The sequence below is a fragment of the Colletotrichum navitas genome, assembly GCF_030913465.1.
Source record: "Colletotrichum navitas strain CBS 125086 chromosome Unknown LY79scaffold_10, whole genome shotgun sequence".
Taxonomy (NCBI): domain Eukaryota; kingdom Fungi; phylum Ascomycota; class Sordariomycetes; order Glomerellales; family Glomerellaceae; genus Colletotrichum; species Colletotrichum navitas.
In genome coordinates this window covers 347,003-374,508 of record NW_026850556.1, presented here as the reverse complement: position 1 = coordinate 374,508, position 27,506 = coordinate 347,003, and the positions used below count along the sequence as shown (strand labels likewise).

The 27,506-nt window shown below is 55.8% G+C and overlaps 9 protein-coding genes across 9 annotated transcripts; 3 read left to right on the top strand and 6 right to left on the bottom strand.

Annotated features, from left to right (window-relative positions):
• Window positions 1-764: 764 nt before the first annotated feature.
• Window positions 765-8,277, bottom strand: LY79DRAFT_587729 (beta-ketoacyl synthase domain-containing protein; the record flags this gene model as incomplete). Its single annotated transcript, XM_060560810.1, has 11 exons — window positions 765-1,541; window positions 1,599-2,209; window positions 2,262-5,161; window positions 5,220-6,718; window positions 6,774-7,123; window positions 7,178-7,418; window positions 7,466-7,668; window positions 7,719-7,784; window positions 7,839-7,926; window positions 7,985-8,041; window positions 8,107-8,277. The coding sequence occupies 11 exons, from the start codon at window positions 8,275-8,277 to the stop codon at window positions 765-767; spliced, it is 6,963 nt and encodes a 2,320-aa protein (XP_060417718.1).
• A 2,169-nt stretch (window positions 8,278-10,446) lies between these two features.
• LY79DRAFT_543018 (uncharacterized protein) lies at window positions 10,447-11,591 on the bottom strand. Its single transcript, XM_060557025.1, has one exon. The coding sequence runs from the start codon at window positions 11,295-11,297 to the stop codon at window positions 10,842-10,844; it is 456 nt and encodes a 151-aa protein (XP_060417717.1). The 5' UTR covers window positions 11,298-11,591; the 3' UTR covers window positions 10,447-10,841.
• Window positions 11,592-12,589: 998 nt separating this feature from the next.
• Window positions 12,590-14,785, top strand: LY79DRAFT_676943 (major facilitator superfamily transporter). Its single transcript, XM_060564475.1, has 2 exons — window positions 12,590-12,773; window positions 12,825-14,785. The coding sequence occupies exons 1-2, from the start codon at window positions 12,601-12,603 to the stop codon at window positions 14,431-14,433; spliced, it is 1,782 nt and encodes a 593-aa protein (XP_060417716.1). The 5' UTR covers window positions 12,590-12,600; the 3' UTR covers window positions 14,434-14,785.
• On the top strand, window positions 14,608-15,288 carry LY79DRAFT_34385 (uncharacterized protein). Its single transcript, XM_060552591.1, has 2 exons — window positions 14,608-14,760; window positions 14,833-15,288. The coding sequence occupies exon 2, from the start codon at window positions 14,853-14,855 to the stop codon at window positions 15,162-15,164; it is 312 nt and encodes a 103-aa protein (XP_060417715.1). The 5' UTR covers window positions 14,608-14,760; window positions 14,833-14,852; the 3' UTR covers window positions 15,165-15,288.
• Window positions 15,289-18,252, bottom strand: LY79DRAFT_676935 (uncharacterized protein; the record flags this gene model as incomplete). The annotated part of the gene is made up of 5 exons (XM_060564474.1): window positions 15,289-15,853; window positions 16,029-16,366; window positions 16,480-16,746; window positions 17,048-17,398; window positions 18,241-18,252. 5 exons carry the CDS (start codon window positions 18,250-18,252, stop codon window positions 15,709-15,711), a joined length of 1,113 nt encoding a protein of 370 aa, XP_060417714.1. The 3' UTR covers window positions 15,289-15,708.
• Window positions 18,253-18,416: 164 nt separating this feature from the next.
• On the top strand, window positions 18,417-18,907 carry LY79DRAFT_34354 (uncharacterized protein). The gene is made up of 3 exons (XM_060552586.1): window positions 18,417-18,549; window positions 18,607-18,636; window positions 18,724-18,907. Exons 1-3 carry the CDS (start codon window positions 18,454-18,456, stop codon window positions 18,793-18,795), a joined length of 198 nt encoding a protein of 65 aa, XP_060417713.1. The 5' UTR covers window positions 18,417-18,453; the 3' UTR covers window positions 18,796-18,907.
• Window positions 18,908-19,047: 140 nt separating this feature from the next.
• LY79DRAFT_667033 (family 35 glycosyl hydrolase) lies at window positions 19,048-22,493 on the bottom strand (the record flags this gene model as incomplete). Its single annotated transcript, XM_060563311.1, has 8 exons — window positions 19,048-20,423; window positions 20,483-21,074; window positions 21,129-21,197; window positions 21,255-21,389; window positions 21,437-21,532; window positions 21,594-21,626; window positions 21,674-21,920; window positions 21,982-22,493. 8 exons carry the CDS (start codon window positions 22,491-22,493, stop codon window positions 19,048-19,050), a joined length of 3,060 nt encoding a protein of 1,019 aa, XP_060417712.1.
• Window positions 22,494-23,281: 788 nt separating this feature from the next.
• On the bottom strand, window positions 23,282-24,676 carry LY79DRAFT_508797 (amidohydrolase; the record flags this gene model as incomplete). Its single annotated transcript, XM_060553984.1, has 2 exons — window positions 23,282-24,374; window positions 24,429-24,676. The coding sequence occupies 2 exons, from the start codon at window positions 24,674-24,676 to the stop codon at window positions 23,282-23,284; spliced, it is 1,341 nt and encodes a 446-aa protein (XP_060417711.1).
• Window positions 24,677-25,134: 458 nt separating this feature from the next.
• On the bottom strand, window positions 25,135-26,357 carry LY79DRAFT_34275 (uncharacterized protein). Its single transcript, XM_060552579.1, has one exon. The coding sequence runs from the start codon at window positions 26,129-26,131 to the stop codon at window positions 25,493-25,495; it is 639 nt and encodes a 212-aa protein (XP_060417710.1). The 5' UTR covers window positions 26,132-26,357; the 3' UTR covers window positions 25,135-25,492.
• Window positions 26,358-27,506: the final 1,149 nt, after the last annotated feature.

Genomic DNA, 27,506 nt, shown 5'->3' with positions numbered 1-27,506 from the left:
GGTACCTGGAACTAGGAGACGGCACCTTGTCTGAGATTGACTCATAATCTTGATTCACAGCCCATGTTGCAGTTCAGGCCGGCCCAGCTAAGAGCTCACCGAAAATGCCTAATTAACCCGGATACTTGCCGGCAGCCTCAGGTCACAACCGAGTCTACCACTTCGTGTTACGCCGGCAGATGCAGTTTCATTCATACGATAACCAATCCGTTCCCCCCAACAACACGTGCCTAACACTAGAGCATGACTCCTCCATAGAACGGTTCTCACCTCTCGATATTCAACCACAAATGTCTTGGTCTACACAAGAAGGAACCCACAGATCCAACGACTGCTATGATGTATCACAGCATCTCTGCTCCCCCAATCGCCGTTTCGTGAAGCACCTTTGCCGCCAAAGGGGGGAACGCAAACGGGGGCTGCCTACCAGGTACTCACTCATACCACAGAAAACCGGCACCATTGCAGCTACAACACGGCAAAGACCCGCATGAAGTGTCTAACGCGATGGATTATAAGTCAAACATAACCAGACTATCCCTTCTCTATCCTTTCCCGCCTGCTCTAAGTTGTGTTTCGCTGCAGTCATCCCGCTCCTCATCTCCCACTCCCTCTCTCTCTCTCTATCACGCACACACGCATATCCGCGCCTCGACCCTCTACCATTTACCTCTGCTGGCGACCACGTCAGCCAGCCCACGAACAGATGTCTCCCCCAGGATCTCGAAGACGGAAACATCGACGCCCCCGGCGTTGCGGAAGATCTAATTCCGAACGCCAACAGCTACAAGGGAGTCGACGCCGTACGCGCTCGGCGCCCGCTCCGGATCAATCTCCTCCGGCAGGAGCGTCATTGCTTTGGCCATCAGCTGCACCAGGCCGGCGCAGACTACAGCCGCCGCCGCTTCCGCACTTGAGCACACCGCGAGCATCCTCTTGATGTCCGCCTCGCTCGGGACGCCACCGCCGCTGGAAGCCTCCTCAGGAGAGGCGACCGGCACGTCGACCGTGTTCATATACGAGTACATGGCCGACCGTGACCAGAAGGGGTCGCCGGGATTGTTTTGGCGGATCAGGCCGCCGGTGCCGACGCCCGAGACGATCTGGGCCGGCGTGGCGACTCCCGGGACGACCTCGCCCGTGATGGCCCGCTCGACCATCGTGAGGAAGTCCCGGTGGCGGATCCCGTAGAAACCAGCGCCCCGGAGCTTGCTGAGCGTCTCCTCGTCCTCGACGAGCATGCCCGCCTCGAGGACGGGGCCGAGGTCGAGGGAGACAGCCCGGGGCAGGGACCGGGCCAGCATGTCCTGGACGGCGTTGGCCGCGGCGTAGTTGGCCTGGCCTCGGTTGCCGATTATGCCCGAAGCACTCGACAAGAATAGAAACCAAGGCCCGTGGGAGTCGGAGGAGCCGACCAGGTCACCACCGGTGGCGGAGGACGGTCCGCGTCCGAACACCTCCGTGAGGTTGATGGCGCCCACGGCCTTAGGGCCGAAGGCGGCAACCCAGTTGGCGTGCGACATCTTCTCGAACAGAGCATCCTGTTTGTTTTGTCAGCATCGTCCACAAGTTTCGCGGACAATGGGGCCAGGACCTACCTTGATAACAGCAGCACATTGAACAACGCCCGAGACCTTGCCTAGGCCGGGAACGAGAGCCTCGAGCGCCTTCCGGTCGGTGATGTCCACGGCGATCGCCTTGGCGTCGACACCGCACAGGCTCTCGAAGAAGGTGTTGGCCTCGGCGCCGCCTCCAGACCGCGACAGAAACACCAGCTTCTTAGCGCCGTTGTCGGCGAGGAGCTTTGCGATGCTCCTTCCCAGACCGCCGAGGCCGCCGGCGAGGACGTACGTCCCCTCGGGATTGATTACGTCGGCGAGGGACTCGGTACGCACCGCCCGGGCCACGTGTACGAGGGTGTCCTGGTTCGCCTCCACCATCGTCAGGCCGTGGTGCGGATCTCGCTCCAGCTGCTTGAAAGCGTCCTCGAGTGCCGACATGGGGAACCGGTGGACCGGTTGACACTGGAGACTAGAGCTCGCGCGCAGGTAGTCGAAGGCGAATCGGTCCACTATGCTGAACAGGTCCTTGACGAGGTCGGGGTCCGCTTCCACGAGGAGGCCGAGGTCGAGTTTGATGTATGCCGCGGCGGAGACGGGGACGCTGAGAGCTCCCCCAGTTCCATCGACGAGCTGGACGACGCAGCCGGCTAGAAATGGTCAGAACTGCATGACAGAATGAAACAACTGGAAATAACCTACATGGCTTGACACACTTGAAACTGGCGGCAGTGTGCTCTTGGGTGGGATTGTACAGGACGTCAACCTTTCCGAGTCTCGAGACATCAGCGACGAAGGACTCTCCTGTGGCATCGAAGATGTGGTCCTCTGGAATATGGTGTGCATCGATCAGAGTCGCATGCTGGGCCTTTGAGTTCTCGCCCATGACCGTCGCAAAAACCTCGGCGCCAAAGAAAGCGGCCACACGAATGGCGGCTTGGCCGTACGAGCTGGCGCCGGCATGGACGAGGACTTTCTTCCTCGGTGTGAGACGGCCTATGGTGCACAGCGTGTAGTACGCGGCGATGAGGGCGCTGGGCGTGTACTGGCAGCACTCGACAGGTGGCGGCGCCGGCTTGACGAAACCCTGGTCGACGCGATGGACGGTCTTGAAAGCGCCGGGGACGAGAGCCAGAACCTGCTCACCGCACCGGACGTCTATGACCTGGGAGCCGATGTTTTTGACGATGCCCAGGACATCCAGACCGAGCCTGTCGCCCGCGGTCCGTCCCATGGTGGTGTGCAGGTCGTTGAGATGCAGGGCGACACTGAGGGTCTGGATCTCGACCTCATAGGGGCCAAGCTGAGACGTCTGCGAACTTTCGACAAAGTAGAAGTTGTCATTGTCGATTCCCGGCTGGGATATGGTCATTTCATACTCGGCCTGGGCTATGGGTTGATTGAAGATGGGCTGTCGAACAATCTCAATGTTCGAGTCGCTCTCAATCATCTTGTTCAGCTCCTGCAGGGGCATCAGTCTCGGTATGTAGAGCTGCCCTCCCTCTTCCGCGAACTCGGCCTCGGCGGATCCGCTCAGCATGGAATCCAGAACCCACTCGACAGTCTGGGGCAGAGCGCGCGAGGCGAGGCAAGTGCTCGAGTCCAGGTCGAGAGTGACAATGGTCTTCTGCGGGTCTTCGGAGAGAATCGTCCGGGCCAGTGCGATGATGGGAGCGTTGCGAGGGTTCGTGGGACGTCGGTTCGCGCCTCGAGTAACCCACAAGAGGCTGCTGGCCTGGTCCTGCAGGCTGTGGAAGGAGTGGAACTGCCTTTCCGTCCATCCGTAGACGAAGCTGTCGCAGGCTTCGAGAAGGGCGATGCAGGCCTTGCCCTTTGGGTCGCATCCGTGCAGGGTGCCGATGCTCACTTTGAAGTCCCTCTGCAAGAGGAGGTCGCTGAGCGACTTGGCGAGTTCTTCCACGGCGGGACCGAACGCATCTGGCATAATGATAAGAATGCCAGGGGACGAGGCAGCTTTGGGCTTGTCGACGTAGACACTGGCCTCAAAGTGCTGGTCCAACGTATCGCAGTGAATGACGTTATCAGGCTCTGCATCACAAGACATCTGGAGAGCGGTAGGATCGTCTAATGCGAGCTCGACCTCGAGCATCGAGTCGGTGCTGGTCGGGGTCATTGGCGGCGTGGTCTCGTTGAGAATAACTCCTTCGGGCTGCAAAAGGTTGCCGGCGTCGCCGAGGTCGATGCCCGCATCTCTGGCCACGATGATAAGGTTGTATCGAGCAGTGTGATCTTTGACATTAGGCCAGTTGCGGTGTTCCAGCAGAGTGGCCACCGGTGATTTCTCGTAAGCCTTCTGAGCGGCACCCAGAATGTCAGGGTCGGTGACTGTGTACCGAGACAGGTTCGGGGCGACGCCCTCTGAGAGGATGTCCAGGATTGTCTGAGCAAGTTGCATGCTGCCGCCACACTGGAGAACAGACAAGGAAGGGTACTTGTGTGCCATCAGTGAGAGCATGTCGTAGAAGTCTTCGGTCACGGCCCTAGCGTAGTCCTCCCTCCAGACGACCTCGGAGCAGAGGTTTCGATGATTGGGGATAAAGCCGCCGTCACCGATCGATGGCGTCGACAGGGCAGTGAACTTCAAGCCATCGACCACAACCAACGGCTTGTCCCAGTTGCTTTCGTCGGATGCCATGACGATGGAGCCCACCGCACCGCGGAGGCCGTGTCTCTCAGCCGTGGCAAAGCCCGTGAACTCGTGGCCGGCGCCGTGAGGGATCTGTGCAGAGACGAAAATGCTCTCGATCGATGACGGAACCATGGGCTTACTGTCGATGGCGAAGAGCGTCTGGAACATGGCGTCCAGGGTCGCGGGGTGGATGACGTGGGGGAACTCGAAGCCGGCAGGCATCTTGGACTTGGTGTCAGGGACACGGATCTTGCTGATGCAGGCGTTCTCCTGGGTGGAGATGGAGACCACGTTCTGGAAGCATGGGCCGTAATTGAGACCGACAACGTCCAGGAGTTCGTACAGCTGCCGAGGCGGGAGCGACTTGTCGCAGAGACCTTGGATCTGGGTGTACCTGTGTGCATGTTCGCCTGTGGCCGAGAGAGCTCCAGATTGTCTTCGGATTTTGATACTACCGTCTGCGTGCCGAATCCAAGGACCATCCTCTGGTTTGGAGTAGATGGCGAACTCCCATTCCGGATCCGCATCTGCCTTGGCGGGGAGTTGTTTCAAGTTGAGCGAGTACTCGAGACCGTAGGCCGAGGACGGGATAATCATTGCCCTCTCGATCCGCAGGCCGGTAAGATGGAAGCCCAGAACACCTGTCATGCCGCACGCGAGCTGGCTTGCGGCCTCGAGGGCCATGGTGGCCATGCCAGCCGCCGGGTAGATGATGGTCTTCTGGACGCGGTGGTCCTGGATCCAGGGGTTCTCTGAGATGCGAAAGAAGCCTCTCCACCGGGGCTCGAAGGTGGTGGCGTCCGGGGAAGGAGACCCGATCAAGTCCTGGCGGCCGAAGTTCCGGAAACGATGCTCGGTGCACGTGTGGGACTCGTGCCAGAACACCTTGGAGTGGTTCCAGGGATAGGGCGGCAGGTTGACGAGCGTCTTGTAAGCCTGTGCATCGGCGCCCCTGGAACAAAACGTTAGCCAGATCTTGGGTGAGGTGCTAAAGAGAAAAGACGTCTTACTTGGAGCAAACCTTGAGCATGTCGACCGGGTGGCCTCGCGCCCAGATCTCGCCAATGGTCTGGAGCGTGGTGACCGCAGAATCCTTGTCGCGTCGGACGAGGGACAGATAGGTGGCTTGCGACTTGGGACCAAGCTCAGAGATGATCTCTGCGAGCGCCGATTCCAAGGTCGCGTGAGGACTCAGCTCAACCAGAATATCGGGTCGACTGTCGGAAGTCATCATGGCCTTGACGGCGGAAACGAATTGGACCGGAGAAACCAGGTTCTGCACCCAGTACGACGGGTCAAGCAGGTTGTGCGGTAGCATCTCTCCGCGAACCGATGAAAAGAAGGGGATGTTCTCGGTGGCGTCGTTTGGGAGAACCGTTTGAATGCAGTCGTTGTAGCTACCCTCGACAAGCAGCATGTGCCTTGAGTGATACGCGACGTCGACATCTAAAACCTTGCACAGAACTTGGCGCGACTTGAGCTCGTCCCGCATCCGGAGAACGTCGCAACGGTTGCCCGAGATAGTGACCGAGTTGGGGCTGTTGACACACGCGACCTGGAGGCCGCCGTTCTTGTCATGGCTCTCGATGTACTGGCGGGCCTCGGCGCTGGTCATCCTGGCAGCGCACATGGCACCCTTGAGATACGGGGCGATGGTCGAGAGAAGAGAAGCGCTCCGGCCACGGTAGTACGCCAGCTCCCAGGCCGCCTCGCGGGTGATGGCGGTCGACGCGTATGCGGCCGCGATCTCTCCCGAGGAGTGCCCGACGACGCTGTCGGGGATGATGTTGCAAGCCCGCAGCAAGTCGACGAGCGCTACTTGGACCGCGGTTGTCGCCGGCTGCGAGATCTGGGGATCCTGGATGCGCGACTCCGTCTTAGCCTTCGCGATCTCTTCCACAAGGTCGAACTCGCTGCCGAGCGTCTTGAGATGGCGGGAGGCTGCCGTCATGCTACTCTTGAAAGCATCGAAACGCATGAGCTCGAGGCCCATCTGAGCCCATTGGGCCCCCTGACCACAGAAAACGAAGCCGAGCTTCGGTTTGCTCTCGCGGCCAGATCGGAGGAAGCCCGTCTCGTCGCTCGATTGTAGCTTCGAGGCGAGATCCGCAACAGATTTGGCCACAGCGAAACCTTTCCACTCCATGGTCGAACGACGGCATCCCAGGGTGTATGCGTAGTTGTCAGCATCGACCTCTGTCATGTCCGTGAGGCCGGTGATGTGGCCGAGATGTGTCTCCATCAGACGAGAAACACCCTTGCGCTCGTTTGAGGAGAACACAAACAGCTTGGGGGTCAAGAACGGGCCATGGGCCTCGGCGACGGCACCTGACTGACGAGGCTGGATACTATCGAGGGAAGAGTTGTGGTTGGCTGTCATGCCGCGCTCTGCAAGATATGCAGCAGCGTCATCGAGAACGGCGTGTGCGTTGGTGCCTCCGAAGCCGAAGCAGTTGACGCTGACTCTTCGAAGACCATCAAACGGCCACTCTGTCAGGTCCGTAGGCACCTAGCAAGCATGGTCAGCGTTATACGCGCTAACCGGTAGGTCTCCAATCACTTACCTTTACTTTCCAGTTCTGGAAGTCAATGTCGGGGTTCCCCCGCTCAAAGTTAATGTTTGGCGGGATACGGCCCTTTTCGGTGGTGAGCACACCCTTGATCAGACCTGCGACTCCAGCTGCGCCCTCGAGATGGCCGATGTTTGTCTTGACGGAGCCCACAAACACGGGGTTCTCCGTCGTCCTTCCCTGAGCGAGTGTCTCGGAGATGGCCTTGAGCTCTCGGAAGTCGCCGGCCTGGGTTCCCGTGCCGTGGCACTCGACGAAGGCTGTCTGCTTCATGTCCAAACCATGCTTGGCGTAAAGGGCGCGGATGTTGGCTACCTGAGCTTCCTTGCTAGGAAGGGTAATGCCTTATTGAACCGTTAGTGTCGGCGGGCTGTGTGCTTTGGATACGGAGATCTCACCGGTGGTCAGGCCATCTTGGTTCACATGGGTACCACGAATGACAGCTCGGATGGTGTCGTTGTCTCGGACTGCATCTGACAGCTTCTTGAGAACGACGAAACCGATCCCCTCGCCACGACCGTAGCCGTTGGCACGGGCATCAAAGGCAAAGCACTTGCCGTCCGGGCTGAGGAAGTTGAGTGCCGTCATGGGCATCATGGTATTGGGCGTGAAAATGAGGCCGGCTCCGGCAGCGAGAGCCTACGAAGGTTAGTACCAGGGAAGTGCAACGTAACGGATTGTCTCACCAGGGAACAGTCGCCGGCCCTGAGAGCTTGAGCAGCTAGATGGACTGCCACGAGGCTTCCGCTGCAGCCGGTGTCGATCGTCATGCTCGGCCCCTTGAAGTCGTACGTGTAGGACACGCGGTTGGACATGATGGCGTTGCCTGTTCCTGTGGCAGCATACTGTGGCTGCCAGTCCATATCGCGCAGGCAAATCTGCTCGTAGTCTATCGTGTCTCAGCAGGAGTAATCAGAACACAGCACGGATCGGACTGACCCTTCACAAAGGAGCCGACATAGACGGCTGTGGGGCTACCTCTGAGGTCTTCCATACGAAGGCCAGCTATTCAAGGTCAGGACAAGCGGTTCTCTCAAGAGAACGGGGGGTTTTACTTGCCATTCTCAAGTGCCTCGTAGGATACCTCCAGCAGAAAACGCTGTTGAGGGTCAATGGCCTTGGCGTCCTCAGCCATGACGGAGAAAAACTAGATAAATCTGGGTTAGATGAGGCCTCGGTACGAGATCAAAGAGTCATTCACATACAGACGCGTCGAAAGCTGCGATATCGTCTTTGATAAAGTGGGCGCCTCGGAATGAGATCTAGACGCAGCATGTCAGCTCAGAAGACCGATGGATGGAGTTGGCGGGTGAGGTGAAAGACGCACACTGCCCTGACGGTCACCACTTGGATGATAGTACCCATCTATGTTGAGACGGTCCTTGGGGAATTCAGACCACGCGGACTCTTTCTGGACCATCGTCTGCCACAGCTTTTCCGGGGAGGTGGCATTGCCGGGAAAGCGGCAGGCCATACCGATGATGGCGATGTCCTCCATCCTGACGGCCTCGATGTGGTGGAGAAACTCGGTGATGGTTTGTGGCTCAATGAGCCGTCTTCGAAGAAGGGGAAGAAGAAGAAGAAGAAGAAGAAAGAGGCGTGGCGATGTAACAGCGAACTGGCGGGGAGGGTTGAAGATTTTGTATAAGGGCAAGGGCAAGAGATGAGATTTCTGTGGGCAAAGTTGGTATAGGTATGGCGAGGAGAGAAAGATACCAAGAAGCCAAGGTGCAGAAAGCGAGTTGAAGAAGTGTTGGAAAGCTGGAGAGGCAGCGAGCGGCAGGAACTGATTGACTGAATTTTCAGTTCACAAGATATGTGCAGGTAAAGGTTGGAGGGTACCCTGATGTCCTGGGGTGTGGTGAGGTGAGGTGAAGTCAAGGTGAAGTCTGTGATTCTGCACGGCTGACGCTCGAAGCAGCTGCCCAGTGAGGGTGCCCGCTTCTTTCAGTTGTATACAGGAGCAGGAAAGCAGGAGAACACGGCATCAGACAGAACCTTGCTTCGACAATCAGCATCAGGTCCTGAGCTTGGTGAGCTGGGCTTGTGGGCTATGCGATGGGCCAACGTAGGCATACGGCGGCCCTTTAATACACAAGAAGGCTGGCGTCAGTGATCCCAGTCACACTGCAAGACCAAGAGAATCAAATTTCCAAGGTATCGGGCCTTTGAACATTCATGACATAACTCCTTGTCATCTCTTGCCGTTCTAGGAGTGTGTTTCTGCAAGGGGATGGTCCATGAGGCTCAACGGCCTCATGGAATAAGACCGACGAGTAAAGCTACTGACGTTCTCGGAGACGGGAAGATGGCAATCACTCTACGCTTGAAATAGAACGGCCTGGGGGCGCAGCCGACTTCAGCCTGCAGTTATCCAGTCAACGAGAGTATTCCTAAAATACAATCGAGGTTCATTTTATTCACAGAGGAAATCATTACACATTACACCAACTGAGGCTCATGTAAATTGTGTCCTCATTAGTGGCCGGCCTAGTCTGTGTGTGCTCTTCCGATTGTTAACAGCAAACAGAAGAGTCTTGAGTCTTTTGGGGTGGAGATAAAAAAGAATAACCCTTATTCTTTGCATAAACACAGTTCTCTCCTTGGTTTTGAAGTTGTGGACAGTCATGACAGCTGGTGGTTTGCCTTGACACAGAGCCTAGCTTCCAGTTCAGTGTCAGTTACAGCAATTTTCATCCACAACCGACACAGCTTGTGTCTACCAATTGTGTCTTGGCGAATACTCGATGGATTGTTCAACAGTATGACATAAATTTGTCTCCAGTAGAGAGAGGGAATGCCATGTCCTCTGTACACCCGGTTCCTCGTGGCATTGTACTGCCCATGAAATGGTCTAGAAGAGTAGTTGTCCCACGTACGAAGGAGAGGACAGTAACAAAGCTTTGTGAGGCTGGCTGCACAACCTGTTTTTGGATGGAAGGGAGGATTACAAACCTTGGACCACGATGATGGGGCAGGTTTCCGGATCTGCCTGATCTTTCTACAGGATCGTGTTGCTCACATGTTGAATAAGGCTGGAAGCATTAGGTGTACTGTGGCCCGTCAGAGGGGGGCTGTGAGGAACGCTAGTAACATAGTGGCACATTGTAAAATGCTGAGTTTCGAATGTTCAGGGAGTTTCTTGAGATCAGGGTTGTGCTGGTGTCCGATGCAACAATCCCCTCAACGTATGATTCTTTTGCTGGTCTCCTTGAAAGATCATCGCTGGCAAGGCCGTGTGACGCAGCACTCCAGTAGTCAGGTTGAATAAGAGGTTTCATACAGGCACTGTTACGGGGGTTTCCATGTGGTTTTCTGCAGGATCTCTTTGAGACATTGGAGCTGTCAGTTGACCTAGGGTCAAAGGATAGAGACAGCTCTGGCCATCAAACAGTAGCAATGACACCTGGGTAGGACGGGACACGCCATATGGGTGCAGGTTTCTTGCCAGCAACGCCGAAAGCTTGCCCGGCACCTTTTGGTCATTGTCAAACACTTCAGCTTGATCTGTATCGTTCCGTAGGTGCTTCCGCAGGTTCTTCCAGAGGCTGTGGGGAGACTGCCCTGGGGGGAGCTGGTGTTTGTGGCCTGTCGGCATTGCCAAGGCCCGACTGCATCCGGCTGGGCAACTTCGGTCGCCCAGATAATCCATCCCGACTTCACACACACAATTTCGTCCTCTTACACAAGCTTCGACCGCCTCCGCCAATGAGGGTTCGGTGGAAATGCCGCTGAAAGACGGCTGCGACTCCTCGACTGACGAAACACTCAAGTCTTTGCAGCAAACTTCTCCAAAAGAAAAAAAGACCGAGTTCGAAGTGGACATGGGGAGGGTAGAGTCACTGTCCGCCGTGGCACGATTGAGCCACCAGAAGAGCGCGCCCATGTTCCACAGGCGGGCGTACGACAGCTGGGAACTCAAGAAGACAGGTCGCCCCTGGTTCGCGTGGAACGCAGCAGTATGGCACGGGAAAGGGCCCGTATTATGTGTATTTCTAGCATGTTTTCTCTTTAGCGACAACCCCAAGCAGAAAGAAGCCCGAAAGAACCCTCAAACACAAGCTACCTCCTTCCCGGAACTTTAGCGACCATTAGGGAAGTCGGAGGCGAGGTCGCACACGACCTGGGGCCACTCAGGGTCTGTTCTACGGCCCTAGCCGCCCCGGAGTCCAGGTGCACAGCGGACATTCTTTCTTCCCTCCCTTTCAATATGGCAAAAAACGTCAGTCGAAGCGCCAGAGTCGACATTGTTCTGGTGGTGCCCATGTCGACTTGTTTCAACCTCACTTGGGGCTGGGGTTGGATCGTGGCGCCTCTACCACGAGGCATTTGGGAACACAATGACCCAAGTGGGGGTTGCCATGTATACGTTGCAGGCGATATCGTTGGTCGGGGATACACAGATCCGGTAGACAGTCCGCCGTCTTCATGCCGCTCTTCCTTCATTTCTCCCTCGTACGTGTTACTCCTGTAACATGAGCTGGGTGTGCGCAAGGTGCCACAGTCGGATCCCGGCATCGTTCAAGTATAGCCAGTCAAATTCCCGTTGGACCAGCACAAGGGGACTCAGTGCAAAACAGTGTTGCCTAGTATAAACCGTTTCGTTCCCTCCTACGGCTTGTCTGAGTGGCTTGTTTACGAAGTCCAGAAACGTTGGAGCGTTCAGGGGTCGTACGACAACGAGAACGGTTCCTAGAAGAGTCGTGTGTCAAGTCCTGTGCCTGTATCTATCTGAGAGAGGGGAACTGGGATACCTGTCTCCCTAAATGATGCCTGTAAATGAAGTTCCATCTCAGCCGGGTTAGATACACAGTCATTCCCCCTCCCCCCTGCTCATCCACAGAACCTTCACCAAGGCGGCCTTTGTCTTTGAGTAGGGTGTCGACGCTGTATACAGCTGGGTTGATTGTGATGTGCTGTGCTGTTTGTCCCCCAAGATTGACGAGTTCCCTTTTCGGTCTTGATGCTTTCTCGAGATTGGTCACACCTTGCACGGCACCCGTCATTGTCCACGTCTTCGCCTACCCAAGGTGGAACTGTCAGAGAAAATCTCACGTCAAAGCTAGTAAGGCCGTATGGGACGCGCCTCATGAAATCCAGTGTCTTGGGCTTTGTGGGTAAGTGCATGTGAGGCGCGGGAGCGTCGCTCTGGGATGACGGCACCGGGAAACGGTTGATATCTCCACCTACTGACCTGGGTATGTATAGTCGGCTGCTGCTCTTCACTGCGTGTGTGGTTGTGTGTGTCTGCAGCTTTTGACCTCTTTGCCTTGCACCTTCACCAAAAGGGGAAGTTTGACAAACTGCCCATGCCTGCCTAGGCCCCTACCTCCACGCACACCTAGGTAACTTCCTCAAGTTGTCTGAAAGTTACATCGGTTCGGTTGTCGAAATACCCCACCTCATCCTTCCTTCCCTGGATACCTAACTTTGCTTCGAGAAAGGCAGTCACACCTGGCGAGTACCAGGCTGGGCCTTGCCACTTCCATTCTAGGACAGTCTTCTTCCCTTTTCCAGAGGCAGTCACATTGTTGTTTTGGTGAACAATACCTACCTTCCCCGAGTAGGTAGTCTAGACACCTCCCTAATCAGCGAATCATACCTTGCAGTCCCCTGGCCTCCTGTTCACCTCCCAACCTTACCTCGAATCCTCCCATCTTCGTTGACTCCCCCGACTCTGTAACTAATCGTCTTCGGCCTCGTTTCGAGGGGACTCTAAGCTGGCCTCTCTTGAGCGCTATCGTCCGCCACGCAAGTACGATTGAGATCTCTACGTCGTCAGCCATCTCGTCATTGACAGGGCCTCTAAACCACCGCCACCATGGCCGCCCAGACCTGCTCCGATCGTCAGATATCTGATCATCTTTCGTACCCGAACCCCTCGTTGGGCGACACGGCTGGGTTTGCTGCCTCCAACCTACCTTCCCGACCCGTCGAGCATTCCTTGGCTTCTATGCGTGAAAACAGAATTCACAAGTTCTTGATTGTCACCAGGTAAGACTTCGTCCGCACCCTTGGCCGAAGCCTAGGTAGCTAAACAACAAGTCTGCTCTTGGGCCTTTTCCTCGCTACTCTCGACACCTCCATCATCGCCACTTCTCTCATCACCATCTCTGAAGAGTTTAACGATTACGGCAATGCTCCTTGGGTTCTATTGGCCTATCTTCTCACCTACATGGGCTGTGCTGTCGGTATCGCCAAGTTCAGTGACATCTATGGCCGCCGGACCCTCTTGTTTTGCAGCTGGACCGTCTTCCTGCTCTTCTCCCTCTTGTGCGCTGCCGCTGCTAGCATGCCGATGCTGATTGTCGGCCGCGCTCTCCAGGGCATCGGAGGCTCGGGTCTCTATAGCCTCGCCCAGACCTGTCTTCTCGAGCATGGTCCCGCCGATAACCCGCCACTCATGGGTGCCCTCATCGGAGTCACCCTCGCCGTCGCCTTTCTTTTGGGCCCAGTTCTGGGAGGGGCCATTGTCTCCAAGATCACCTGGAGATGGATCTTTGGCATTAACATCCCTCTCGGCATTGCCGCCATGTTCTGCATTGCGTTGTGTTATCCTAGAGACCGTCGTGTAGTCACGGTGTTTTCCTTGAGGGGTTTGAAAAAAATCGACTTTTCCGGCATGGCCACCCTCTTTGCGGCTTCCGTCTTCCTTGTGTTTGCCGTCGAGCGCGGCGGCTCTCCTCTCTACGGCTGGGACCATCCCAGCGTCATCACCAGCTTTGTCGTTTCAGGAGTTAATTGGGTTCTTTTCGGAATCAGCGAAACTTATCTCTTTGTCAAATACTGCCAGTACCCTGACCACGTTGGTTGCGTTCACATCGAACCCGTCTTTCCCGTCCAACTGGCTCAGCGGCGTCCCTTCATGGGCGGTTTGGCCGTCACTTTCTTGACTGGGCTCCCATATGTGGCCTTGACTGTCATCATTCCGGAGCGCATGCAGGTCATCGAGCAAGAAACACCCCTCCGGTCAAGTCTCTACCTTCTTCCCATGCTGGGCGCCTGTGCATTGGGGTCATTCCTCGCCGGGGCAATCTGCTCCAGATCCAACAACTCCGCTCTCGTCATGATTGTCGCCTCGGTGGCGCAGCTTATTGGTATCAGCCTGATGCTCATCGTTTCGTCCGTCGGCTCCTCTTTTGTTCCTGCCTACGGGTTCACGTTCATTTTCGGACTCGGTGTCGGTCTTGTCTTCGGCTCCGCTACCATACTCTCCGGAGTGGAGACCGACTCCACCCAGGACCATGCCGTCGCCCAAGGAGCCCTGGCTCAAGCCCGTGCTCTCGGCAGCTGCCTTGGCGTCGCCGTCTGCACTGCTCTCTTCAACAAGCGTCTCCATGCCTTGAACAAGCACCTTCCCAAGGAACAACTCGCAGTCCTTTACCAAACGCCTACAGCATCTGCTCATTGGAACGAAAACTTGCTGCGCCTTATCCAAAACGTCTATGCCATTGCATTCAGAGACCAGATCATCTTTATGATCATTGCCTGCTCTCTCATGGTGGCCGCCGCGGTCTTCACCTGGGAGAACTCGCCAAAACCCATCACTTGCCTTGCCAGTCATGTTCAAATAGCCGATAAGACGAGCCGGCAGCGCGGAACCGACAACGATGGCACTGAGATGAGTGATATGGGTAGTGTCCGATCTGTCTAATATTCTCCATCTGCGTCCGGCGGCTCCTTGTACAGAGACGATCAGTCGAGGGAAGGGGACACCCAGGGAGGTAGTTTCTGTCGGGGTTTCGGGGCCTATTAACGAATGAAATATCGGCGTCATCATGTTACGTCGTCTCCAGATATCCACAACACTCGACGCCGGATGAATAGCCAGTAATCATACTCAGTTTCTCGGATTCCAGGTTCGCCGTTTCAGCATTGTCAGCTCGCCGTTCTCCACTTATTAAAGTCTGGGTGTTTGTGTGGATAGTTTAGATCAAGTCAAGTTTATCGACTAATTGATATACCGTATATAAGAAGCACGGTAACAAGCCCAAACCATCACCAATCCGTGTTCTGTTAGACTTGTACGATCTATTTCTGACTCAAAGCTAAGGTGCTATTGTAATTGAGGGCATGCCTTTTCTTCAAGCCGTTATTAAGGAGGCTCTGCGAATCCACCTGGCGTTCGGCGTGCCCATTGAGTGGGTGGCGCCCGAAGACGGTGCCACTATCGCCGGTGGATTTTTCCCGGCGGGAGTAAGGATGATCCCTCCCCTTTTCACCTCGTTACATCATGTGGCTAACAGGAACGCACAGAAGAAGCTGTCAATTCACTGCTGGGTGGAGAATAGGAACGATCTCATCTTCGAAGACCTTGATGAGTTCCGGCCGGAGAGGTGGCTCATCGAAGACGAGAGTAAGCTCGCGCTCATGAACCGCCATTGAATTCCGGTGAGTACCACAACAACCCACAGAACACGTATCTGATGCACTTGTCTTGGCTGACGGTCTCCACCCTCCAGTTTGGGCTCGGCAGTCGGACTTGCATCGGGAGGCACATCTCCATGCTCGAGATAGCCAAGCTGGTCCTGCGTCTCGTTCGCGACTTTGAGTTTAAGCTCAGGAAAGGCCCGAAGATTTATGGAAAACCAAGAACGGGACCTTTGTGAAGCCGCAGAACTTCGCCGTCACCGTTAGCGTCCGCGGTGGCTAAGCTCGGCTGTCGATAACGGTCCTGAACGTCCAGCTTTAAATCGAAGCTCTGCTGATCCAGGTGAAGGAAACCGAGAGGGCGCGGGTGGAATCACCCTCCAAGGATTACTGAGTGCGTTGCGTATGGTGATTGTATAACCAGCCCTCCAGGTGGCCAAGTCATGTGTTACCCTGGGTTTTGGATTTCCCGTCCAAGCCGCTTCGGATATATCCCCAGAATGACGACTGCTCTGTAACATTTTTTTGCAGTGGTCGCAGAATGCCCAATCCTCTCGATTTACTGGCTGTGTTTCTCTGTCTTTCTTCTTTCTTCCACCTCTTCCTTTTTCTGTTGATCATATTCCACGCGGAAGGCGATCCGGATGCCACAAGCGAGGCCACCAAATGGCTGACGGACGGCATCCATATCGGGGCTCCCGTGGCTCTGCAGATATACTTACTCGATTATACTTGACAAATGCTGCCAATCGCGGCGGCTATTGACCGTAGCGTACCCTCGACAGACTTGGAATCAGAGAGAAATTTCAAGCAGCATGAGAGTGAAGCATGCCACAACAAAAGAGCACGAAGGCGAGAACAAACCCGCCGATGGCGAACCCCCCCTGGATGTCGTGCTTCACCACCATCCACGCGACGGATATCCCGAGGCAGACGAGGAATCCGAGGCAGCCAAACAGGAAAACGTAAAGCCCGTTCAGAGCCTCCACGTACTGGACGCCCCAGCCTACCGAGCTTCCCCAAACGTGGCACGCCTCTAGCCTCTCCTTTGTCCTCCGGGGTATTCTCTTGAAGAGCACGGGGAGGATGTCGACGTGACCTGTGTTCTCAAATAGGTGCATCATAAGGTTGGCCCCGATGGGCGGCTCGGTCTCGGCGGGCTCGTGTTCGAAGTCCGCGCTGACGGGCAGGAAGGGGGACTGGGAGATGTTGACTAGCTGGTTCCGGAACATCTCGAACTGGGGGTTGGCGCATTCGTGAGAAAACAGGACCGGTAAAGTGACTAAGCTTTGGAACGGTGGCTCTACTTCACAAGACCGAGAAGCGTTACACTCTTGAGCCAGCTCCACGGATGCTTCGTCCGGTACGCGGCGTAAGACATGCGCAGGAGGCTGAAGAAGGCTTGGCCGGACCGGACGGCGCACACGTCCGGCTGGTGGGCTTTGGTGCCCCACCTCATGAAGGGGGTGCACAGCAGAACGATGCTGTGCCGTTTGCTGGGCGTTTGATTCAGCTGCTGCCCCGGACCCTTACAGGATTTGGGGTCTTCGTCGCCGTTGGAGGAGCCGGAATCTTCACGATGATGGGGCAGATTATACTAAGGAGGCGGGGTTGGCCCGCTGGGAATCCAGCGGCGGAAGCCACTGGGCCTGTTACCCTCTCTGGTTCGAGGGTTACCTGGCTGCCGAGCTGGCGCGGAGTGGGCTCGCTGCTCCCATCTCAACGTCTAATACCCGCCGAGGAGCTCTTCGAACCGCAAGAGGGCGCCGGGGCTGTTCTCGATGTGTTCGTCCAGCACAACCCTGCCACAGGCAGGATTTGAAGGTTTGTCATATTATGTGAGTCTGATCGCTCGGGTAAAGGGGGTGGGGTCGGGGGATGCATAATATTCAACTTACACAGCACCATTCAATCTGTTTCGCCGTCGAGTCTGGAGAGATACCTGCGGATTGCTGGCGTCTCCAGCGGTCCGCGGCATTCTGAATGCAAGTCACGGCCCTCCAGAACACCGGTCGAGGGGAACGATTGCGCCATATGGGTGTCGTCCCCAGAAACTCCAACTTCCGTTTGAGTTCTTTCAGAGGCTCACTCTCCATCGCGAACGACTCCAGTCGCGAGACGTCGACAACGCGGCCCTTGGCAGAGCCGTCCGGGCTTCCGCTCACGACGTCCTTCTCGCGGAGCCGCGTGTTCTGTGACGACTCGTTATGAGCGTAGCAGGTGTTAACGATGTATGCCACTACTAGCAGCTGCATGGTTTCCAGATCCTTTGTGGCCTGGATCTGTGCTGGCGCCTTAGCCCACTGCTTCAACTGGTGGATAAACGCGGCGATGCAGCCTAACAGTTGCTCCTCCGCAGAGCGGCTGTCTGGGAAGCGCTCCAGGGCCACGCGCCAAAGCTGTTGCAGCTCGGGGTCCTCGACCGGGTGGGCCAGAGGCCGACCCAGGCTCTCTAGGCCTTTGTCGGGATATTACTATGCAAGCACGCGTGACTACTAGGGGAAAGCCGACACCTACTCTTCACTTCCGGCGCGTCCTCTGAGTTTGCCCCTCGGGTGGGTTGCGTCTCATGCTCTACTTGATCACTATGTATGTCAAAATCCGATGTGTCATCTGCTGGCGGAAGCGAGTAAGCTGGGTCCGGTCGTTGAAGTGTGCGTTGCATGCGTAGCCGACCAAGATGGTCCGCCTCTGGATTAAATGCCCCGGTCTACCCCATACTTCACACCTGTCGACCGCATGTTGATAGTAAATACGTTTGCACGCTGCGTATCACTCGATGATTTGGTGGCACATTATGAGAAATCGAAAGCCTCGTTTTCCCGTGTAACTGCGCGGGTCGGGGTCAGATCGATGAGGGCGGTAGATACCAGGGTTCCAAAGCGCGTTGTGATATGGAGGCAAGTCTCATACGATATACCTGATGAAAAAAGCAATGGCGTGAGGGATCAAAGACGCAAACCCCGCAACGTCCAAAATGTGCTCACGTCGGGCTACATACATACACAAGCGTCGACGGTCCGGTTCAGCCCACGCACAAGTCAGAGCCTTGCCCAGCCCGGGGGACTCTGCTCCAATCAGGTCGACGCACCAGCAGCACCATGTGCGCTAGGCCGTGGGTTCTCTGCATCATCTTCACCTTCAGAAATGGGGATGCGGCCCGTCGCGAAGGAGCAGATAGCAACCGCCTCCCGACCGTGGAGGCGTGTGGACGACGGTGGTCTTGACTGATACGCGGCCTGAAAAGCCTCCCTATTACAATCTTCAGTGGGAATCTATCGCTGTAGCGGTGTGCTTTTTGTTTATGTATAAAAAAACATACTTTCAGCCTTTCCCGGATATGTTCTTGAACGCGAACAACATTCTCGTGGAATGTGACCAAAGAATCGTTCAGGGAAATGCAAGTGCGGCTTGCCCCCGAAAAATCCAGGCCAGAAGGACTAAAACTTCGACATAGGTGGTACGGTTGATGACCTTTTATATGTTGGTATGAGTGACAGATACCTATCTTCGATTTGAACCGTCTTTAGGTCCAAGCGGTATGGGAAACTTTGGTAACCAAGCACTTTGACAGCTTCCAATGTTGGCACAAGCTCTCCACCAGCTAGTGAATGCATCCCAAGCAGATGATATCCTCTTGTCGTGATGCTTTCCACCTTAATCGTAGGAGTTTCTGTACCATTGGACACAATATGCGAACTATTGGGTTAAAGCTACGAAGTCTTTATGATTTGTAGGCTCACCGTTGACCCGATGCCACGGTACCAAAAGTTTCTCTCGTTCCGGCCTCTTGCTTTGCAACGCAAGGTTGCAACAAGACATTAAAGCCCTTCACATCCCTGCAATGGCAATTGGGAGTACGTGCCGGGAAAAAAGCAAACACTCCAGGGATCACCGTCTAGTACGCCCCCGCCCTCGGGCTCCATGCCGGCCCAGCGACGACCTTCACCTCCTCGCGCCCTGTCGTCACGACCTCTCCGGCCTCCAGCCGGAAGTCCCGCACCCGCGCCCCGCCCTTGCCGAGGGACCAGACGGCCAGCCCGACCGAGTTAGCACCCTGGTAGCGGAGCACGCCCTCTGGCACGGGGAACCTCGTCTGCGGGCCGAGGTTGCTGATGTACTTGCCGAACTGGAAGCCGTTGACGTAGAGTATCGCCCGGTAGGCGCCTCCGCCGCCGGAGGAGGACGGGTCGATGTCGTCCAGGACGAAGGCCAGGGGGATGTCGAGGTCCGAGGCCGGGAGGCGCAGCTCCAGCGTCGCGGCGTAGAACGCCACACCGGGGCCGTCGGTGCCCTCCATCGGCGACCGCCGCCCCAAGAAGGCCGTCGCCGGCGGTTCGGGGAGGTGGTACCCCTGGCGCTCGAAAAATAGGCCCCCCTCGTTCAGCGGGCCCCGGAACCGGTCCGCGTAGTCCTCGCCGCCGAGGTTCCCCGTCACCTTCCACGCCGTGACGTTTGTCGGCGGCGCGGATCCGGGCGGGGACGACGTGATGCTGTAGGACATGATGCCGCGCGGAGACTTCATTGCGTCGGCCGCGACGACAAAGTTCTCCTCCAGCCCCATCGTGTCGACAAGGACGGTGAGGACGTACGTCGCGCCCGCGGTCGTCAGGCCGGCGAGGGTGTAGTTGGAGTTGTTGTTCTCCGCGACGTCGTCGTGGCTGTTGGCGAAGGAGCCGAGGAACGTGTCGTTGAGCCAGAGGGAGCTCGCATAGGCGGAGCCGCCCTGGGTCGTGATGCTGAGCGTGTCTTCAGTGCCGGCGGCGGTAAAATAGCCCCGGTATACGAGGGTCCCCGCGTGGAAGCCGTAGTCGGAGGCGAAGAGGGAGACGGGGGTCGTGAGGTTGGCGACTGTGTTGTTGGTGGTGGTATGGTTGGCGAGCGGCCAGGCCGAGTCGTCGTAGCCTGGGCGGATCTCTGGAAGCGAGTCGAGGAAAGTCCAGTTGAGCGTCTTCAGGTCCGGGACGGTGAACGGGATGTCCACGAGAGGCGGACGCGCTACCCAGTTCGTCAAGTTGTTCGTCGTGTGATCCAGTGGCTTCCCGTTGACTTCGAGCTTTGCGACCTCCGTGCCGACGCCGATGATCTCCAGCTCGGTGGTGCGGTTGAGGTCTGCTTGAATCCGGAGCGTGTCGCCTTGTGTTGAGACCGACCTGACGAGGTAGCCGCCGTTTATGATTAGCGAATCGGGATTCATGACCGACGTCCCATAGGAGGGCTGGCTGCCTCCTCCCGGTCTGTCCGGGACCCAGTAGTTGTATGCGGAGTTGCGATCTTCTCGTTGTCAGCGGGAAAGCCTCTCGTTCTTGCAATTTTTGCGGGCATGCACTTACCTAGGATATAAACGAAGAGATGACCGACTTGGACAACTCGACGAGCTGTCGAAGTCGCCCAGGACAAGACCAAAGTGCCGTTGACATCGTGGTGGTCAACACCGGTTCCCTCAATAAGGGCAGGCGTCCCGTCCGTTTTGATCGCCATTTCATGGGTCTCATCGGGGCCACCATAAACAACGAGGACTGTCTGGTCCTTGTACTCTTTCCACGTGAAGATCTCTGCCGTCGAGTACAAGAGGGTCGCGTTTCCGACCCGGTAATCGGTCACCACGACCTTCGAGTCGCGGCGTCCGAGCTGGAGCAGCCCGCGGAACCGAGGAACCGTGATGTTCCCCTCGGACGTTGGCAGCCGGAGGGCGTACTCCGTCGTGGCCAGGCTGGAATAGTTGCTGTGGCGCACTACGAAGAATGAGCCGGTGCCGTTTCCCAAAAGAGGCGTCACAGTAATGCCGGTGGCATTGCTGTAGACACCCACAGTCGAGTTGTAGGGCGTTGCGATCAGATACGCGGGCGAAACTTTCAAAAATTGGGCTTCGAGTTTCAGTTCGGAAAATTTCTCTCTGCCGACGCCTCGTTCCTCTGTGATCGCCTTGCCGAGTGTTAGTCGGCTTGACACCATGTCTCTAGCACGTCATGGACTTACTGCGCCATAATCATAGGATGTGTAACCGTCTGGGTGGCCTAGGTTACCCCAGTTTGTGCCGCCAAAAATCTGAGAGAGCATCAGTTTGTGGTAAGCTCAAAAGGTGTTTGGAGAAGGAAGTATCACCATATAGAGGTTATATATGGTGACGCCGGCTGCGAAGTTGTTCTTATAAAACACCCGCTCGAATTCATGGTTAACCAAGGCGGCGCATTTTTCGAAACCAGGTCCGCCGAATGGGTCAAAGGAACCACCTTGGAACTACAGCACATGAGCTTACTCTTGTCGAATGGGTTCAATGATCATACCTCTATTATTGAATACGGAGTCATGGGGCTCTGCTGTAAATGCAGTGCTCGAAAATCTGTAGGCAGTCTGTTGTTCGGCCATGTGTTCGGATTCGACTGCGCATCGATGGTTAGTACGACATGCTAGATGGTCTAGAATGCTGTCGGGATTGCTCACGCAATCGAAGCCCAAAGGGTAAGAATCGTGTCCCTGGACTCGTTAGCTGTGAACCGTCATCCGAAGCAAGTGTCCCTTACATAAATATCCACGGCTCCTACACCCGTTCCAGGCGCGTTGTTCCCCGCAGGTCTGGCATCGTTGTTGATAATCGGGACGACGATCCCGGCTTTGCGTGCCTGGTCGATGACGTATTGAAAGTACTTCCCGTCATTCATGCTGCCGTTCTCAAAGTTGGTGTATTCGTTCTCCGACTGTAATAGAACGACCGGCCCCCCGTTGGTGATTTGAGCCTTGGCGATGATGCCACAGATCCTCGCCATATAGCTAGTATAAGAGGTGAGCCACACGGTTCGTCCAACCAAACAGTCCTTGTACAAGAGCATACTTGTCCGTCGCTGACAGAAATTCGGGATCCGAAGTCCTCAGCTTCCCCCGAATCCTCGCCAGCCATCCGGGAAACCCGCCACCAGAGGCCTCGGCGTTGATGTACGGTCCCGGTCGCGCAATGAGATACACGCCGGCCTTGGTCGCGGCGTCAAAGAACGGCTGGAGGTCGAAAACGCCATCGGCGTTGAAGTCGCCGGCCTTGCCCTCGAGGAGAGCCCAGTCGACGTAGAAACTGACAGTGTTGAGGCCCAGGGCCTTAACCTTTTGGAATAGGTCCAGCCAGAGGGACGGGACGGGTAGGCGGAAGGGATGTATCTCTCCGGAAAATATCATCACGCGCTCGCCGCGGACATAGAGCGAGCGTTCATCCCAGGTTACTACATCCTGAAGCCGGTCTCTCTTGTGGGCGTCTGTAATGAGGGTAGGGGGACGGCCTCCGGTGGCGCCCGTCGACAAGGCATAGCAGATGCTGAAAGCCAACGTGGCGATTGAGAATAGTGGTTTTCTCATTTTGGATGACAACCGATGGGTAACTTGACTGTTGAAATAGGATGCTAGTGGCTATGCCGTTAGTACATTATATATATCGATGAACCTTGGGTCTTCTAAGTCGCGAACTCCAAAACCATGATATTCATCCAGGTGCTGCCTCCAACTTCTGCGCAAGTTCAGTCTTTTTTTGATTTATTTTTATATTTTTGAAATTGCAGCAATCAATAAGTTTGTTTCCCCTCATCTTGATCGGGAAGGTGCAGTGGCGTGCCATGAGCCTATGGGGAAGACTAAAGATGCTCGGAAGAACGGGTGTGACAAGCTTTGCATACGAGACGATCGTCCGATGCCCGTGAGTTTGGAAAGCTTGTTCCATGCGTATGCAGTCATTCTGGGTATCAAGCAAGCATGAGATCACAAATACGTTAAGCTTTGTCGGTCTCCTCCACGCAGTGCGGGGATCTGGTGGGATCATTAACCAATGGGCTAGTTCCTCCGCCGTTGGCCTGGACTGGCGGACCCGAACGTGCGATATAACTGGCAAGCATCGAAGGCTCTTCAATAATCTCTATTGTGACTCTCGGGGAATCAGTGAGGTGCCCGTTCGGTAAGCGCCCAAGGTCAAGGAGATAGAGGTGCCGAGGACGGGAATAAGTGGTCTGAGGCTGCTCGGTTGTATCCAGTCTGTATCTGTCCAATATTGAAGGTCATATGACTGCAAGAATGCAACCTGACTGCTCTCGACGGCTAGCTGGTGCATACGGACAACTGACCAACCGCATCCGATAGGTGCCATATGACGACATTCAAATAAGAACCCAGTCTGACTCTTCCTCTTGATGCGGCCTAGCCGCCTGCTCCTCAAGGAAGCCGACTGGCCGACCGTCCTTCTTCCAGACCTTGCCGTCCTTCATGACAAAGTCGACTTTCCGCAAAGCCCCGGTATCCGTTCTCGGGTCCGTCTCCAGGGCAATGATGTCGGCTCGGTACCCCTTTTCAATCGATCCGAACGAAAACCCGCTTTTGTCCTTGCCGCAGCTCTCCCAGCCGCCAATAACGCATGCTTCCAACACATCCGCCACGGGAACCCCGGCCCGGATCATAAGCTCCATCTCCACAGCACCCTCCCCGTGGGGGAAGGCTCCGGTATCGCCGCCGGCAGCAAGACGTACGCCGAGGTCGTGCGCTCTCTTGACCCGTTTACTAATGTCGGCAAAGTCTGGCGAATTCCGAAGCACCGCCAGGGTAGGGACGAAGATGGTCCCAAGACGGCGCATTTCCCAGAAGACCTCGTCGGTCGCCTCGTTGCAGTGCTCAATGGTGTCGACTCCTGCCTTGACGGCCATGAGCGCGCCCTTTGCGGTACCCGCGTGGCATGCCACCGGCAAACCGCCCAGCTTCGCTTCTTGCACGATCGCGTCCATTTCCTCCTGGTTGAACATGACCACTGAAGGGTTGGGATCGGCGGGCAAGAATGGAATCGCATCGCGTGGTGGCTGGATTGGAGGTGGAAACCGCATCACCCTTCGTCGATAATCGGCGTAGAACTTGATGATATCCGCGCCGTCAGCCGCGCGGCGTCGGACTGCTTGGCGAACGCCCACTGGTCCATCACAAGCATCAGAGATGCGTGGCAGCTTGGCCAGTGTGTTCTCGTGACGGACCTCATATGAGCCGGTGCTTGCAAGGCACTCGGTGGCGACGAACAGGCGGGGGCCCGGAAGAAGCCCTCGGTTGACACAGTCTCGGAGGTTCGCGTCAAATGATCGCATCCCCTCGGTACCCAGGTCTCTGTACGTGGTATAGCCAGACAGCAGCGCGGCGCGGAGATGATTGGTAGCACGAACGATTCGCTCCACGATGCTTTCGTCTCGCATCTGGACGGTAGAGGAAGCTTCACTAAGCTCCAGTCAGATGAAAGGCTCGCGGTAAACCGAGTCCGTCATGGCTCACTCGTATGAATGCAAAAACACGTGCGTGTGGGCGTCGACAAATCCGGGCATCACAACTTTCCCGCGGAGGTCGATGTCAGTCTCATCCACTGTGAAATGGCCATCATCTGTCCGATGATATACATCCTCAATGGTACCCCTTGTGGGATCAACAACAATTGAGATGTCTTTATCGAATGTTTTCCTCCTAGCGTTGAATAGCAACGACGTGTGTAACGTGATGAGTGAACCAGATACCCCGCAACTCATGTTTGCGACGTTAAGGCAATGGCGTTGCGCAGGGAAGACTCTTCAAGATTGCTACAACGGCTGGCTGGTTAGTGACTCTTGGGTTGTAGGGGTTGGCTAGACAGGTCTTTTCAAGGAGAATCACTAAGTGAAGCATCTCATGATGTATTTGGAGATGTCTTGAAGTTTTGTCGGGTGGGAGATCGGTTCCCGTATTGATTGTAGGCGTCAGTGCGGCCTACCCCTACATGTGAACTAACCGCTCTTGGCAGGTGTTGAGTACACGGTGAACATTGGCCGGTAGGAGGAGGAACCTCGCGTCTGGATTTTCCCCAATTTGTTACACTCGGACGGAAGTGGCTCAGCCGCCAGAACAGCGAGAAAACGACAAGTCCACGTTCGGGTGGACCACCGATGCAGAGCGTAGTCTGTTGCTCGGTCAGCCACCGTCTGTTGGGGATGGAGAGGCTGCGAAGTCCAGAAAGTGTCCGCTCGCGGGGGTAAGTGCTGCTGTAACCACCGCTAACCTAACCCATACCCCTAGCTGCTGCCGCCGCTTCTCGGAAGAAGAGGAACGCACGACGAGGGTCGTAGGACATGAGGCTTTTCGCAAGGGTGTCGTGGGTGCCCTGATGGGTAGAAGTTGGACGGGACGAAACGCGGTCCTCGGTCCAGTGTTTTTATTTCGCATCGGCTCGTCTTTGGGAGGTTCATCTGGAAATTCGCGGGCGTACGCGTATCGCACTGGGGGGCGTTTCCGAGAGCCGACGAATATTATCTGGCGGATCAAGTCCCCCTTGGAGACTGCTCGAGCCAGTGGCACCAAAGACGACACGGCTACAGTGCACGCACTGCCTGCCCACGGTGACTGTTGTCGGCAAGCATCACCCTGTATGCTGCGGACATGCTGTTCCAGAGCAAGGACGACGCTCGAGTGCAGGAATGACGTCGTCCGCCGCGGAGAACAGGTCTAAATGACCCAGTGAGGCGAAACTCGGCGTCCAGGCTACCTATGCTTGGCCAGTGTCGCGGACCGGGACCCCTATAAGACCCTTGATATACCGGAGGATTGCCAATGAGGAAAAGGGACAGCGGAGAGCAGCCGACGAATGCCGGCCTCTGAAAAGAGACGGCGGAATCCGGTTTCCGCAAGGAAGCCGGGAGGAATGACGAAGAATGTAAGGGGCATGGTGGGTGGTGGGGACGGGCTTGGAAGACCCTGAATGAAAAAACAGCCAAAAATAGAGACAAGATCGGCTCAGAGCAGGCACGCGGGGGCGCATGGGACAAACACTCGTGAGGGACAAAGACAGCACCAGCTCTGGGAAGGGAATGTAGCCGAGTCGGAATACGTGGATGATGCTGCTGGGCTAGAAGGGCTAGAAGAGGCCGTTTGCCCAACGGCCTGGCCGCTAGACGTTGCTGACAGTTTGGGGGGGCTTGCTTCTCGGCCACTGTCTCGGTGTCGGCAACCATACATAGTAAAGTACCTTAGGTACCTGCATACGTGTACCTACCTACCTTACTGCGTAGACACTCACGAGATTATGAAAGCGCTAATTAGAGGGTTAACTGTTAAGAGTAGTACGCTAGCTGGAGTAAGCTAGCGTCTATACACCATGCTGAGCCCCGAATAGAAGGCGGTCAAACTTGCTGCTGACGTAAATGACCAATCCCTGCTTTTGCCACTTCTAGATCCCTGTTTCTGCCAGCAGACTATACTCCTTACAGCGGCCGTCAAAGCGGCTGCCATACCCCTTGCCGATTAGCGCTTTCTCACTCTCGCGAGTGTTTACGGTACTTATATATGTACCTTCTCAAGTACCTTCCTCAAGGAATGGGACACCTAAATACGTGCCCAGTGCCAGCCAAAACGGTGCTGGGCTTGTTCGAATGAGAGGGTGCTTTGCAAAGTACGGATAATCGACAGAGAAGGAGCAGTAGTAGGGTATGTCACAAGCTAGCGAGGTACGCATAGTACTGTATCCGTACGATTGCTTGTTCCCTTCTGCTCCCTCCGAGTGGATCTGCTGCATCGATTGTCGTGAGGGAGCTTCGCCACTTCATCGGGCCAACGTCTCCACTCCACGACCAATGAATGGGTCGTCATCACGCAGCAAGCAAGCGAGCACGTCTGGGGACTTTTAGCCTGGCATCTTAGGCAAAAAACGCCGTCACCACATTTCTCTTCCCTTGCCCTACCCAGCTTCCTGTTCTCTGACATGGAGAGTAAACTGTCTACTGTACGTACAATGTACGTAATGTGCAGTGTACAGATATCTGCCGTTGCTGTTGTTGTGCTTGGTACTACGTGCCTTGTCGTCCGCGAATAAGCCATGAACAGCCACCACGCGGGGACAGTGCGACAGGCTCCGCTACAGCCTACTAGGTTAGGTCCCTAGCACCAACACTAGTCGGTACCTCAGATGCAACGGTACTTGTTAAGATGCTACAGCACCGGTGCAACCGGCACATGCGCCTGCTGACCGTCCAGTCCATCCTAGTACTAGGTGGTGCAGTATCCTCCTTCTTCCTGTCTTGAATACGAGGAAAGAATTCTTGTTTTCCTGACTCTCCCGCCCGTTTCCACCCACCTAACAAACACAACCACCTTATTATCCCTTCACTTGATAAAAACCATTCACTCGCTTTTCCCCCCTTTTCTGATCCTTCCTCTTGTTTCCTTCCTCTCGTTTTCCCTCTGCATCATTCTTCTTACTTCGCCCTTGCCCGAAGAAAAGAAGACAACCACTCTTAACCTAGGTACTGTTGTTTTATCTACCTAACTACTTACCGCTCGTTCTCGCTTTCTCCTTTTGACTCGCGCCGTTCTCCTATCTTGTACCCACTC